At 46.1% G+C, this 13453-nt stretch overlaps 1 protein-coding gene and 1 long non-coding RNA gene across 5 annotated transcripts; one reads left to right on the forward strand and one right to left on the reverse strand.

Moving 5' to 3' along the window:
* Positions 1-1036: 1036 nt before the first annotated feature.
* LOC143273125 (ral guanine nucleotide dissociation stimulator-like) lies at positions 1037-2770 on the reverse strand. Of its 3 annotated transcripts, XM_076571512.1 has the most exons (4): positions 2545-2770; positions 2420-2467; positions 1760-1968; positions 1037-1522 (listed from the first exon to the last, which is right to left on the reverse strand). In XM_076571512.1, exons 2-4 carry the CDS (start codon positions 2422-2424, stop codon positions 1494-1496), a joined length of 243 nt encoding a protein of 80 aa, XP_076427627.1. In that variant the 5' UTR covers positions 2425-2467; positions 2545-2770; the 3' UTR covers positions 1037-1493. The 3 variants fall into 3 exon arrangements, 2 of the variants coding, with proteins under 2 accessions (XP_076427627.1, XP_076427626.1); XR_013051040.1 differs by lacking the exon at positions 2420-2467 and having other exon boundaries at positions 2468-2607; XM_076571511.1 differs by having other exon boundaries at positions 2420-2552.
* LOC143273126 (uncharacterized) lies at positions 2478-5376 on the forward strand. 2 transcript variants are annotated; one of them, XR_013051042.1, is made up of 2 exons: positions 2478-2615; positions 3070-5376. It is a non-coding gene; the product is annotated as an uncharacterized LOC143273126 (long non-coding RNA). The 2 variants fall into 2 exon arrangements; XR_013051041.1 differs by lacking the exon at positions 2478-2615 and adding an exon at positions 2718-2949.
* The last annotated feature ends 8077 nt before the right edge of the window (positions 5377-13453 follow it).

Below are 13453 nucleotides of genomic sequence, written 5' to 3' on the forward strand. Positions count from 1 at the left end.
TCTGACTCCACGTTCACCAGGAAGTCTGATCTGGCCCAGGCAGGATGGAGATCTCTCAACAGACTTCCTGCACAACCTGCCCCCCCCCATACACACATTCCATCTCACACTACATACACCTCGCTGAATCTCAACTCCCAAGCTATGATGTGGACTCTCTGATGTCTGGACATTTGCCTCTAGAGAACTGAGACTTGTGTGATCTTTTCCCATGAAAAATGTCATGGTGACTGAAGGGTGGGTTCCCTTCATCCCTCAGAAGCTCTCATGAGCAGGTCTGTGGCCCCTATAAGTGCTGCACACCCTGATTGCCTTCACTGGGGAGATGAGCACCTTAGCTGCCCCAGGTCACATATGTGGGACAACAGTTGGGAGTCATCAATGGAATTGTCGTGAGGAGAGCGACAGAAGCATGGTGAGTGGCACTTGGATTGTTTCCAGGCCACCTTCATAAACACGGGAGGAAATATAAATAAGACCTTGACATTGTTACTCATAGACTGTCCCAAAATTGAAGAAAAGCTAAGGATTACTTCAAGAAAATCTGCATGGTTTAAACATTGTCCATAGCATCCAACACCCCTGAAATCTATGGCCACTCCTCTCTTCACATTGTGTCTTTAATATGGGAAATGGTGTGTGCCTAGCCTTGTGCACATGGGAAGCAGGGACCTGGTGACATTGCAATTTGTCCTCATCGGACCCTGAAATAGTGCTGCTACTCAGCTACAGGAGCCTGAAACTAAAGCAGAAACCCTTTGAAGGACACCTGGTCAGCCTGACCTCTAAGCACATGGCCTAGCTCTTAGGACCCCAGCAAATGGCAGCCAGCCACAACTATCTGTAGTTCTAGCACCTCTCTCAGGCATTCACCTGGTCTCTGTCAAGGCAGTGGCTTTGCCTCCCTTTCTCCAGGATGGTCTGTCTCTATGTAGGCCCTCACGGAACCAGTGTGGTCTGCTTAGGGAAACTGCTAGGCCCTGTACAAGCATGCTGAGGGGACATCAAAACCACAACTTAGACAATGAAAAACCAACGAACAATTTATTAAAACCAATACTTAAACTAATACAATATCGAAAATAACTAGAACAATAAAAACAGTTACTCGGGTTGGGGAGGCTGGCTGTGGGGCTGAGAAGGCTGGGGGTTCAAATCCAGGAGGGATTCTGTGGGGAACACAGAACTGGTGCTGTCTGCAGAGCAGGTGCTGATGGTTCAGCAGAAGGGAAACGGGTGGCAGGGCCGTTCCCTGGGGAGGTAGACGCACTGCAGCAAAGTCAGATGTGCAAAAGCTGCAGCATCTGCTGACATGCTGACACTCGGTATCCACAGCTGCTAACCCGCGTGGTGACCCAACTGCTGCTGCCACATCTCACAGGAGTCACAGAAACTTCTGCTGAGTGTTGTGGTCTCCAGCTCTGGTGTAGCTGTCTTTGTTGTTGGTTAACAGACCTCAAGCTCCAGATCTGTGCATGTGTGGCTCCCCAGATCTAAAGATGTGAGGCTGATGCAGGCATATCTAGAAGGGGAAGAGGAAGTGGAGTGCAGGAGGAGACAACATGCCCAGGATGAGACCTCCTTCTCAGCCTTTCCAAATACAGAAGAGGCCATGTTGGCCTGGAATCCCAGACTGTATTCTATAAAAGGACATGTGCCCAGGCTAGAGTCCAGTAACAGCTCCTGCAAAGAGGAGCCTCTCAAGGATCCCCCCAGCTCTCCAGGTACTGAACCTCCTGACAGGGTGTCAAGCACCTACCTGAGGCTTCCTCAGTGCTGGCCTCTGAGTCACTGGCCACCTCTGTCTGCAGCTGGGTCAGGAGTTCATTGAAACGGTTGAGAACATCTGAATGGGGAATGTTGACAATCAAGTAGTTCTTCACTTGTTTCAGAATGGACAGGTCTGATGGCTGGCAAAAATCCTCAGGGAACTTCTCAATCCGTATATCCAGGAAGGTGGAGATGGTGCTGGGTTAGGAGACAGACAGCACAGTCAGTGGCCTGGACTCTTCTTTGCTGCCCCTCTCAAGGCTCCGTGCATGTGAGACTGCAAGGTAGAAGATCTCCAGCCCTTATGCAAATGAGCACAGTGAGCAGGGCTGTGAGGTCCATGTGAACAGGAAGCTCCACACACCCCTTTCTCAGGCTGTAACTGAGCACAGCTGACCAGGCCTGGATGACATGGGTTAAGATCACGGTAGAGTTTCAATGGGGCACCAGAGGTCACAGGATCCTCCATATTCCCACTAGCAAGGACCCTGCCCATGCAATTCTTCTCACTCTCCAGGAAATACTCTGACATCAGTATGGTAGAAAGCAGGAGTCTGAGACCCAAGCATCGGTCATCCCTGACCCTTAGAACCCAAATGACCCGACTCTGGAGAGCCAAGGCCTTTCTCTTGCTGCAAAGCCCACTTACTCCATAACTTCTTCATCCTCTTCACAATCAGGGTAGAAGTATGCATACCTGGAGGAGACCAGGAAGGACGTCACCTGTAGAGTCCCAGGTCCCCATCCAAAAGACCTCTAGGGGGACATTGATACCTGGAGAGGAATCCAAGTCCATCGCCTAGAAGTCCTGTCTGCCCTCAGAATTATGAATTCACCCTCATACAGTAAGTAGGTGCTTCAAATATGTTTGTACAGTGGGTGATCACAAACATCTCTATCCAGACATCCCAGTGCACACGAGGTCCCTTGGATTACCCTCCAGGGGTAATGTCTCCACTCTGGACACATCTCTATTCGGTACTCTAATAGGAATTCTAGAACCTCCTTTACTGTTGAGATCAGAATGGCTCTGACCCCTCTAAGATTGCCCCCACCTCCCATGTTCTGAGTGCGCTGAGGTCAGGCTGTTCTGGGGATGTTTTGTGTTTGGTACATCTCGTGGTTTGGCAGATGTGGCTTCCTGGGGCATGCTGACCATTCCTTGACCCTGGGTGCCTGGTAAACAATTTTGTTTGTTCCTCCTGAAAGGGTATATAAGATGGGGAAGAAAGAATAAAGAGTCCTGATGCTTGCAACTTGACTGGTGTGTGCTGTGTTCATCCCGACTTCCCTCGCCAGGTTTCAGGCCCAATTGCGGTGCAGACGCGGAAAGTGGAGATCTCACCAAGACCTGGAAAGAGAGGTTTGAAGGACGGGGTCGCTTCTGGGCTAGCAAATGGAGTGAATTGGGGATACGAGTAATTAAGGTAAGGTACGTACCATGGGGAACGCTACAAGTAAATCTCACATGGCCACTGAGATCACTAAGGTTTTAAAACAGCAAGGAACAGAAATTAAGCGAAGTACCGCAGCCACATTTGTCACAATGGTTGCAGAAGTCAGTCCTTGGTTTTTAACTGGAGGGGGATTGAATATCCCTGACTGGGAACAAGTGAAACAGGACTTACAAAGGCCCTTCATGAGAGGGGCCCAGATAACTTACCTATAGCTACGTTTTCCTTATGGAGATTAGTTAAAGATGCCTTGCTAACAGAGAAAGTTAAAGTACAAGAACATTTAGCTGAGGCTACTAGACTTTTTAATGAGGTTCAAGAGGAAGAAACTAAGAAATCTGTAAGTGCTGTTGATGAGAAATCAGATGTGTTATGGGGCACAGACACCGAGTTGTCAGAATCAGAAGGAGAGGACTCGGAGGAGGAGAGATTAGAGCGAGCCAAGAAGTTAAAGAAAAAATTAAAACAATGTAAAGTGACACCAAAAGTCAGTTCAGGCAAAGAGGATGCTGTCGGCACTCAGCCGTCTGCGCCACCTCTACCTCTGGCCTATGAGGAGGAGGATTGGAAATAGCCAAATGTAAAAGAGTGTCCAGGAGTAGCCTTCCAAAGTTCAGGTGCCCATGCATTCCCGGCCATAGAGACAGATGAGAAATGCTGCTTCTGATGTATCAAGTGAAGCCAGAGACGGTGTATTAGAGTCTGGTAAAAAAAATCCCCCAGTTCTGATGCCTGTGGGGATACATAGCCCCATTTTCCTTCTATTTATACTAGTAATTGGACTACGGGCCATACGTTGGCTCGTATACCTATGGATAAAACTTTAATGATTCTACTCCATATCATCCTGACTTTTGAGGAGTCTGTTAACGTTAATTATTCTTCTGGGAAAAATTTTAGCATTTCTTCCTTTCCCTATTTGTTAGCTCCTTTCCTTTTTGGGGTGTGGAATGATACTGGGGCGGGAGGGGTGCTTTATTAAAATGGTTCTGATCAGAATTGCAGCCTTAGTAGTTGCTGGCTTGATGAAGATAATGCATTAATTATGAAGAATTCCTGCTGCCATTCTGATGCCGATGGAAGCATCTTCCCAGTTTCCTGTCCAATTGCATAGAACAAAAAGAGGTTTTGGAATCACTGTGTCCATTGTTACTGTTGCTGTTTCTGCTGTTGCTGCCGCTACTGCAGGAATTGCCCTTTCTCAACAGACCCGGCAAGCTGATGTGGTGAAAAGAGTCTCTAATGCTTTGGACATTCAAAATCAGATAAATGGACATGTACATTCTGGACTGCCAACACTTAATCAACAGATGGTGTTGGTACAAGAACAATTAGATTTGTTATGGACTCAACAACATTCAACCTGCTCTCAGATGTACATATCTATGTGTGTGACCCTGGGGAGGGTTGTTGATGCCTCTCATGAAGTTTGGAGGCTGAGTGGGTATGTACAGGGTCCTTGGGTATGACATTTGTGGATTTTGCTGTGCAGCTTTTTCATGCCATACAGGCCATTGATGATGCCAGAGTTGTTCCAATTTCGGATATTGGATGGTGGGGTTGGGTGGCCCAGGTTGGAGGCTGGTTTCAAAAATGGTCAAGATCGCTTGCTATGGCAATCCTAGGATGTCTTAGAATTTGGGCATGCTTCTGGGCCCTCTGCCAACTTAAAACGCAATTCACCACTCATGCAGGGTCACCCGACAGGCCCTGCTAGCTGTCTCAGCACACACTGAATCCACTCAGAAGCTTGATAAACAGTAACCAGAGACGGGGAACTTCCTAGGATAGCATGGGCGCCTAAGACAGGAAGTATGGAGGGCACTTTCCTATGACGGGTAAGTTCATGCTACCGGGTTGACCTAAGACAGGTGCTGCTTAAATAAATAAAAGGGAGGAGATGTTGGGATCAGAAAGGCTCTGACCCTCTAAGATTGCCCCCACCTCCCATGTTCTGAGTGCGCTGAGGTCAGGCTGTTCTGTGGATGTTTTGCTGTTTGGTACATCTCGTGGTTTGGCAGATGTGGCTTCCTGGGGCATGCTGACCATTCCTTGACCCTGGGTGCTTGGTAAACAATTTTGTTTGTTCCTCCTGAAAGGGTATATAAGATGGGGAAGAAAGAATAAAAGGGTCCTGATGCTTGCGACTTGACTGGTGTGTGCTGTGTTCATCCCGACTTCCCTCGCCAGGTTTCAGGCCCAATTGCGGTGCAGGCGCGGCGCTTTACAATAGAAGTGCTTTGGTCAAGGCTCAGAAAAACTGGGCCAAGGATAGAGAGCTTCTTGAAGGTGCAAAGAACATCCACACTCATTAGAGTCTCAGCTCTAGACACACCAGTCCCTATGGCCAAGCCTGGAGGAAGCACTTTCTGACTTCGTACTGTTGGGTCCTGACAATACTCTAGAAAATAAGGAGGCTCAGAGGAAGGCAGAGAGCTTCCCATAACGAGCAAGAGGATCTGAGGCCTCTGAGCTTGAAGGTGGGCACCACTTGGCACAGTTAAACAGGCACTTCCCACCCCACTGCTCCCAGGGATGTCTGGGTACAGGAAGCACCTCAGCTCTGCCATCTGAGTCCCTGCTGTTGACCTGCATCTGTTATGCTAATCCTAAACAACCCTAATTGCCCTGGACCACCACAAACCTTAGATATGTCTCTCTTCTAGACTACTTTGTGTGTGTTCTGTGTGAAACATGAGAACAAATCATCTGGGTGTGTCAGGACTCCACAAGGAACTAGAGAGTGGGACTATTTTTTTTCAATTTTTCTTTTCTTTCTTTCTTTTTTTTCTTTCTTTCTTTTTTTTCTTTCTTTCTTTCTTTTTTTTTTTTTTTTTTTTGACAGGGTTTCTCTGTACAGCCCTGGCTGTCCTGGATCTCACTCTCTAGACCAGGCTGGCCTTGAACTCACAGAGATTCACCTGCTTCTGCCTCCAGAGTCCTGGGATTAAAGGCATGTACCACCACTAGGGTCCAGAGTGGAGCTTTTTCATGTACTTTGTTGAAAAAAAGTGCAACTGTGTTAATTCTTCCTTTACTCCTCTTTGCTGATTTCTTGATTTTTTTCTTACAAACTCCTTCAGCTCTCTGCACCTAGGCATCGCTGATGTCACCTCCTTTATTCTGAAAGTTTGCCAGCAAAAGAAGCAGTGCAGGGAAAGACACTGGAGAGAGACCCAGACCCTAGGCTGGATCTCTAGCAGCTCCTCCCACTTCCCATCTTGCCCACCGGCTGCTGAGCCTCACCACTGCCCCCATGTGGAGGAAAAGGACACAGCAGATGAGAATCCCAGTAGAAAAGTCACCTTGGGTGCAGGGTCATTATTTACTATAAACTTTCCTTTTAGGGCTGCCTTGGCTGTGTCTCAGACATCAGATAGGTTCTGTTTTTATTATTGTTTGTTTCTGGAACTCTTAAAATGTCTTGAATTATCCCCAACTGTTCATTCAACAATGCATCCTTCAGCCTCCAAGTATTTTTGTGGTTTGGGTCATTTCTCTCATTGTTGATTTCTAGTTTTATTTCATTGTGGTCTGATAAGATGTAAGGAATTATCTTAGTTTTGTTGTTTGTTCTCTGCTTTGTTGAGGCTTGATTACTTTGGGAGAAGGTTATGTGTGCTGCTGAGAAAGAAATGTATATTTCTTATCTGTTGGGGGAATATTCTGTATGTCTCCTAAGTTCAGCTCATTAATTTTGCTACAAAGTTTACTTTTCCTTACAAGAAAGATAGCAACATCTGCTTGTTTATATTTTTCATTTGCTTGGTATATTAGTCAGGATTCTCTAAAGGAACAGACTGATAGAATGAATGAGTGTGTGTGTGTGTGTGTGTGTGTGTGTGTGTGTGTGTGTGTGTGTGTGTGTGAATTATCAGAGTGGCTTCCACGCTATGGTCTAAGTAGTTACATAAGAACCTGATAGTTCTTCAATCCACAGACTGGATGTCTCAGCAGTCCCAGTTACGGATGGAATCCCCAGGAAGTCCTAGAGAGCTGCTAGTCTTCAGTCTGTGTTGGAATTCTGAAGAAGTAATACCAGCAAAGGAAAGCCTCAACAACAAGTTAGATGAGCTTGCCAGCAAGACTGAGGGCAAGCAGGCAAAAAGTAAAAACTTCCAGCTTCCACTTCCTAGTCTATGGGCTGCCACCAGAAGATATGGCCCAGATTTAGGTAGTCCTTCTGACCTCAAAAGATCCAGATTTAGGGCAGGTGTTCCCAACTCAAATGATCTATTCAGAGAAACGCCTTGCGTGTGTGCCCAGATTTTTGGGTTTTAGTTGATTCCAGATGTAGTTAAGTTGACAACCAAGATTTGCCATCACACTCGGTAGTTTGTTTTCCATCCTTTGACATTGCGGATTTGGTTTCTTTGGGGGTAAGTGTGTTTTTTGGAGAGAATGTACAGTGGGTTCTTGCTTTTTCATCCAGTCCATCAGTCTGTATCTTTTTAGATGGTAAACTGGGGCCATTTATTGCTGTGGAATAATCCTCTACACTGTGAAAATGTGCTGATCTCATTGTTAATAAAAAGCTCATTGGCTGATAGCTAGGCAGAAAGAGATTGTGTGAGACAGCCTGAGACAGGGCGAATGCTTGGGGTGGGAGTGGGAAGAAGGGCAGAGTCAGAGAGTCACAGGTGACACAGAGAAGCAAGACGGACATGCTGGACTGAGAAAAGGTACCCGGCCATGTGGCAAGGCATAGTTAAGAAAGACAGGTTAATTTAAGTGTAAGAGTTAGCTAGTAACAAGCCTGAGATATCAGCTGAGCATTTATAATTCATATCCAATCTCTAAGTCTGTTATTTAGAAACTGACAGGCAGGAAAGAAATGACCATGTACAATTTACATTTAAGGTTACTATAAGAAGGGACTTGGGCTGGAGAGATGGCTCAGTGGTTAAGAGCACTGGCTGTTCTTCCAGAGGTCCTGAGTTCAATTCCCAGCAACCACATGGTGGCTCACAACTATCTGTAATGAGATCTGGTGCCCTCTTCTGGCCTGCAGGAATACATGCAGGCAGAACACTGAATACATAATAAAAAAAATTTAAAAAGAAGAGACTTGCTATTTCCTCTAAATTTGTGAGGTGATGTTCTTCTGTTTTGTTGGATTATTGGTATTTCTTTTCTTCTCCCATGTATGCTCATGCATCACATGAAGACAGCTGTCTTCCATTCTCCCTGTGAGATATTCCACTATAAACCTTCTGCAGTGTCTGGCTTGGTTGTTGTGAATGGCCTTAATTTGTGTTTATCTTGAAATACCTTTATTTCTCCATCAATGTTGAAAGAGAGCTTTGCAGAATACAGAATTCTTGGGTCGCAGTTTGCTTTCAGAACTTGAAGTAACTCATTTCATGTACTTCTGGCCTTTGTGAAGGCAGATGAAAAATCTGGGACGATTCTGATCTTTCTGTCTTTGCCTGTGAGTTGTCATCTTTTTCAAGCTGCTTTTACAATTATTTTTTCACTTATATTTTTGACATCCTAACTGCTTTTTGATGTGGAGATTTTCTTCCCTGTTTATCTTTGGGGAATTCTACACACCAATTTCTTTCTCTAATTTGAGGCCTTTCTTTCTTTCTTCCTTTCTTCCTTTCTTTCTTTTTTTTGGGGGGGGGCTATAATTTCATTAGTTTTTCTTTTTTTTTGGCACAAATCTTTTTTATTTAACTTCTTTGTTGACTCTTCGGCACTTTCACATCATGCACCCCAATTCTGCTCACCTCCCAGTCCCCCCATATCCTCCCCTCATCCCTGCCACATCCCACCACAAAAGAAAACAAAACACAGTAATCAAGAACACAAAAAAACATAAAATTCTCTTTGCTTCTCCTTCTTTCCTCCCTCTCCATCACCTCTTCACTCGTCCTGGTGGCATTGGAGGCCTCGGTGTGCCATAGAGTATGCCACTTTGTCCCATCAGCTTGACTAGCAAATGCTCACTGCAGTGAGTCACTGCTCTGGTTTAAGGCCTCTGGTTTTTGGTACACCATCCTCACTGGATCCTCACCAGAACTCCTCTGGGACGTCCTGTGGCCTCCTGAGGCTTGGAGATCTTGCCAGTATTGTTCTATAGAACCAGTATCTTCACAAGTTCCAGCAGGTCCTAGATGGGGTAGATGCTAGGGTGGGTCAACCCAAAGCCCGGCTGTGTCAGTCTGGGCCACTGGGGCCATCCTTTTCAGATGAGGTGGTGGAGGCAGCTCCCCTACATGCCTGCCCTCAGGGTCAGTTCACCCTCCCTGTGGTGAGGGGAGGGGCCAGCTCTCTTGCTGTAGTGTCCAGCAAGAGGCAAGGCCAGCATTCCCAGAGCAGTGAAGGGTGGGGCCAGTTCAGCATGTCACTCTAATTTCATCTCCAATGGTTCCTAAGGCCTCCTGAGGTGACACAGGCCACAGACATCAACACAGACCCCAGCTGCAGCTGGACCATGACATCCAGACATGGCCATTGGCAGCAGCTTGAGCCCTGATGACATCCTGGCTATGGGTGGAAGGAATAGCCACTCAGGTGGGAATGGTTCTGGTGGACATATGGCCATCAGTTGCACCACCAAGGCCTCAGGTTGCAGCCCCAGCCCTGGGCCTCTATCTGACCTTTGGTGGCGATACATGACCCGGACTTCAGCACAGACCCCAGGCAAGGTAGGACCATGAACCCAACATGGTTCTCAACAACAGCTGCATCTAGATGTCACCACTGCCCCAGTGGTAGTATGGCTCTGAGACACCAACATGGTCCTCGGTCTCAGGTGTCTGCAGGGCTTTCTATGGTAACAGGAGCATCAGACGTCAGCACAGAGCTTGACTGCAGTAGGGCCACAGACCCTGACATGGCCCTCAGCTGCAGTTTTTCCTCTGTAGTTTGCACTTTCGCCTCCAATTTACAGTAATATGAATTCACTTTGGAGACTGTCTTCTCAAGATCTTGGGTACATTTCCTTAATTCTTACATTTGTCTTTTCTAGATAATCATTGGTTCTTTTCAAAAGCAAAACTCAAAACTGAGTTCTTCCTCAAACATTCAGCTAACTCTGTAGTTTTAGGTTCTCTTTTATGGCAGCTGGTTATGGGTGATGGTTGTATCATATTCTTTCTGTTCCCTTGTTGTGTTTTGTTAATCTGTTGGAGTAGGTTTGTTCTAACTTCCCTTTCCCCCAAGCCTATTGGGATATTTTGTTTTCTTTGTCTCTTTCTAGAGGAATACCTGCATGAAGCTCAGCTAGGGGGACTGGTGAAACCAACCCACCTTCCCCAGTGTGGACATTTGTATTCACTGTAGTCATCAACACTGCAGTTGTCTAACTTCTGTCCTGCTAACCAGTATGAAGAGTGATCTGCTTGTCTTTTATTTAATATTTTTCCCACCGTCACAGAAAGGAAAGGGAGATGAAAGGCTCTGGAAAAACGGCCCTTACCTGATTGGGAATCACTTCCTTCTGCAGCCATAGGAAGGGAATCCTTTGTTCTTTTGGAGGGAAGCATTGCTAAATGTTATATTTCATATTGACGGATACATTCACCATCAAACTACTGTGGCCATCAATGAAGTAATACACAAAATGGTACTTTTTTTCTTTAAAGATTTATTAATTTATTATGTATACAGTATTCTGCCTGCATGTGTCCCTGCAGGCCAGAAGAGGGCACCAGATCTCATTACAGGTGGTTATGAGCCACCATGTGGTTGCTGGGAATTGAACTCAGGACTTCTGGAAGAGCAGTCGGTGCACTTAACCACTGAGCCATCTCTCCAGCCCCAAAATGTTACTTTTTACCTACCTAAAGGATAGCTGGATGCAGGTTGCACTATTTGGGTCTGCCAAAACATATTGTTTCCATGTTTTATCCAAATGCATGTTTAAATATGTGTTGTTTGGAAGCAGCTCAGAAGTACAGTGATTCTCTGAAGATCTAAGCTACCCTGCCTTAAGTTCCCAGAAACTTCCCAGCCCTGAGCAATGAACAGAAATGAAAGAGGAAATAGTCTAATGCACAAACAAGTCTAAATTAATGCTTCTCTAAGATACAGTGTTGTGGGGTATCCAGCAGAGAAGACTGCTTGGATATGGGTTTAAGCCAATCAAAAACCTACACTATCAGCCAGTCCGTGACTACACTGAGTGTTTAGGATCCCTTTGTAGCTCCGAGCCTTTCTCAGGTGACCTTTTAAAACCACATCCTGGGTGGACACACTTCAGCTAGCAAGAACAGTTAGCCAGAAGCAGAAGTACAGGAGCCAAAAAGCAAGGTTAGTCCATTTAGAATGTTCCCAGAGCTATGGACTGCGATGGATTAGATGGTGCTGGCTACATTCTGAGTTTGCGGCCTGAATGGTAAGGCCCTGACTCTTCCATCGCAGAGTCAGGTGTGCGGAGGTCTCAGAGCCTGTTACAACTCCTCAGGATGAACTTTGGTGGAATAGAACTTTGGTTTGTCATAGAAACCCTATGAAGAAGGAGTGGACATTGTTTATCCCATGTCTCCCCTAGGGATGTCAGGCTTGATCTGATGTTTAAGTACAGAGAGCCCTACTTGGGCCTCCTAGCAGATCTGGCCTATTCCTTCAAGAGACTTAGAAAAATGGAGGCATGTTTTGTGGCATGGCCCACAGCAGAATCCATGGTGCTTCCTTCTACCTAACTCCAGTATTAAACTGCCAATGTCAGTGTTGGAAACATTACAAGGCCAACATGGATCTACCAACCCCTGGCCTTCCTGTCCACCCAGGTCCAGTCCTTGTCATCAGAAAGATAAGGAACAGCCCCTGTGTAGGCCTGTGTCCTGGTGGCCTTCCTAGATTTGGGGATCCTATCCAAAAGGCACACGCAGAAACAGCACCCCACAAGCTCCTCCTCCCTAACCCATTAGATCCCTGTCAAGCCCACTTTTGGTTGGTGACTGCAAATTGCTGGGCTACAGAGGGACTTGGATGCCCCACCCTCCACAAGCCTTTGAGGCAGTGGTTGTCAACCTGTGGGTCATGACCCCTTTGGGGGGCTGAACAACCTTTTCACAGGGGTCACATCAGATATCCTGCATATCCGATATTTATATTACAGTTTGTTGGAGTGCCCTGCATTTAAGGTTGCAGTTTACTGTGTCCGGATAGCTGAGCTCGGTGTAATATGGAGGCCTCCCTTTGCAGCAGGACTCCCTCTCTGCATCATTTGGATAGTGTCTCCAGGCCTGGGCGCCTGAATTAAGTGTGACCTTTGACACAGTTCCCTGCAAATGCTCTCCCCCTGCCCCCCATACGATAACTAGGTGTTGTGCTCCAGCTGTATGGCAGGACCCTGCTGCCAAACACAAATCAGGTGATGTCCCAGCTGCTGTCCCCATCCTACACATTTCCCTCACCCTGAAATAAGTGAGCTGTCTCACTGAAGCTGACTCCGTCATACTCACAGGCCACACAAAGCCCTGCATGACACCTCTGCTCCCTCTGTCCTCGCAGACTGGTGGACAATGGACCATGAGAAAAATAGAGACCCCACAATGATTCATAATAGTAGCAAAATTACAGTTATGAAATAGCAATGAAAATAATTTTATGGTTGGGATCACAACATGAGGAACTGCATTAAAGGGTTGCAACATTAAAAAAAGTTGAGAACCACTGCTTTTTTCTGCTGATTTTGTTTTTCAAGACAAGGTTTTTCTGTGTAGCCCTGGCTGACCTGAAACTTGCTCTATAGCCCAGGCTGCCCTAAAACTCAGAGATCACCTACCTCTCCCTCCCAAGTGCTGGGATTAAAGGCGTGCATCTTTCCCACCTAACTAAATCATATATATATATATATATATATATATATATATATATATATATATATTCACTCATTCATTCATTCTGTAATTTCTGTAAGTTCTGTTCCTCCAGAGAACACTGTATTGAGTTATACACCCTAATACAGTGATCCTACTCAACCTCCCTCATGTTGGAATTACAGGTGAGCCACAACACCAAGTCATTATTTTTATTTATATATTTGTTTACTTGAGAAAGAGAGGGTCTCACTAACCGTGACCTAGAACTAGAACCTCCTGCTTCAGTCTCCTAGGTACGGATCACACACCAGCTACAACATCTCTGTGCTAGTCCTTTGCATATATGTTATGGTGTTAGCTTGGTGTTTTGTGGGACTCCTAACAGTGGGAGTGGGGTGTCTCTCACTCTTTCAACCTGCCCTTAGGACCCTTTTCTTCCTACTGGGTTGCCTC

The sequence above is a fragment of the Peromyscus maniculatus genome, chromosome 5 (genome assembly GCF_049852395.1).
Source record: "Peromyscus maniculatus bairdii isolate BWxNUB_F1_BW_parent chromosome 5, HU_Pman_BW_mat_3.1, whole genome shotgun sequence".
Lineage (NCBI taxonomy): Eukaryota > Metazoa > Chordata > Mammalia > Rodentia > Cricetidae > Peromyscus > Peromyscus maniculatus.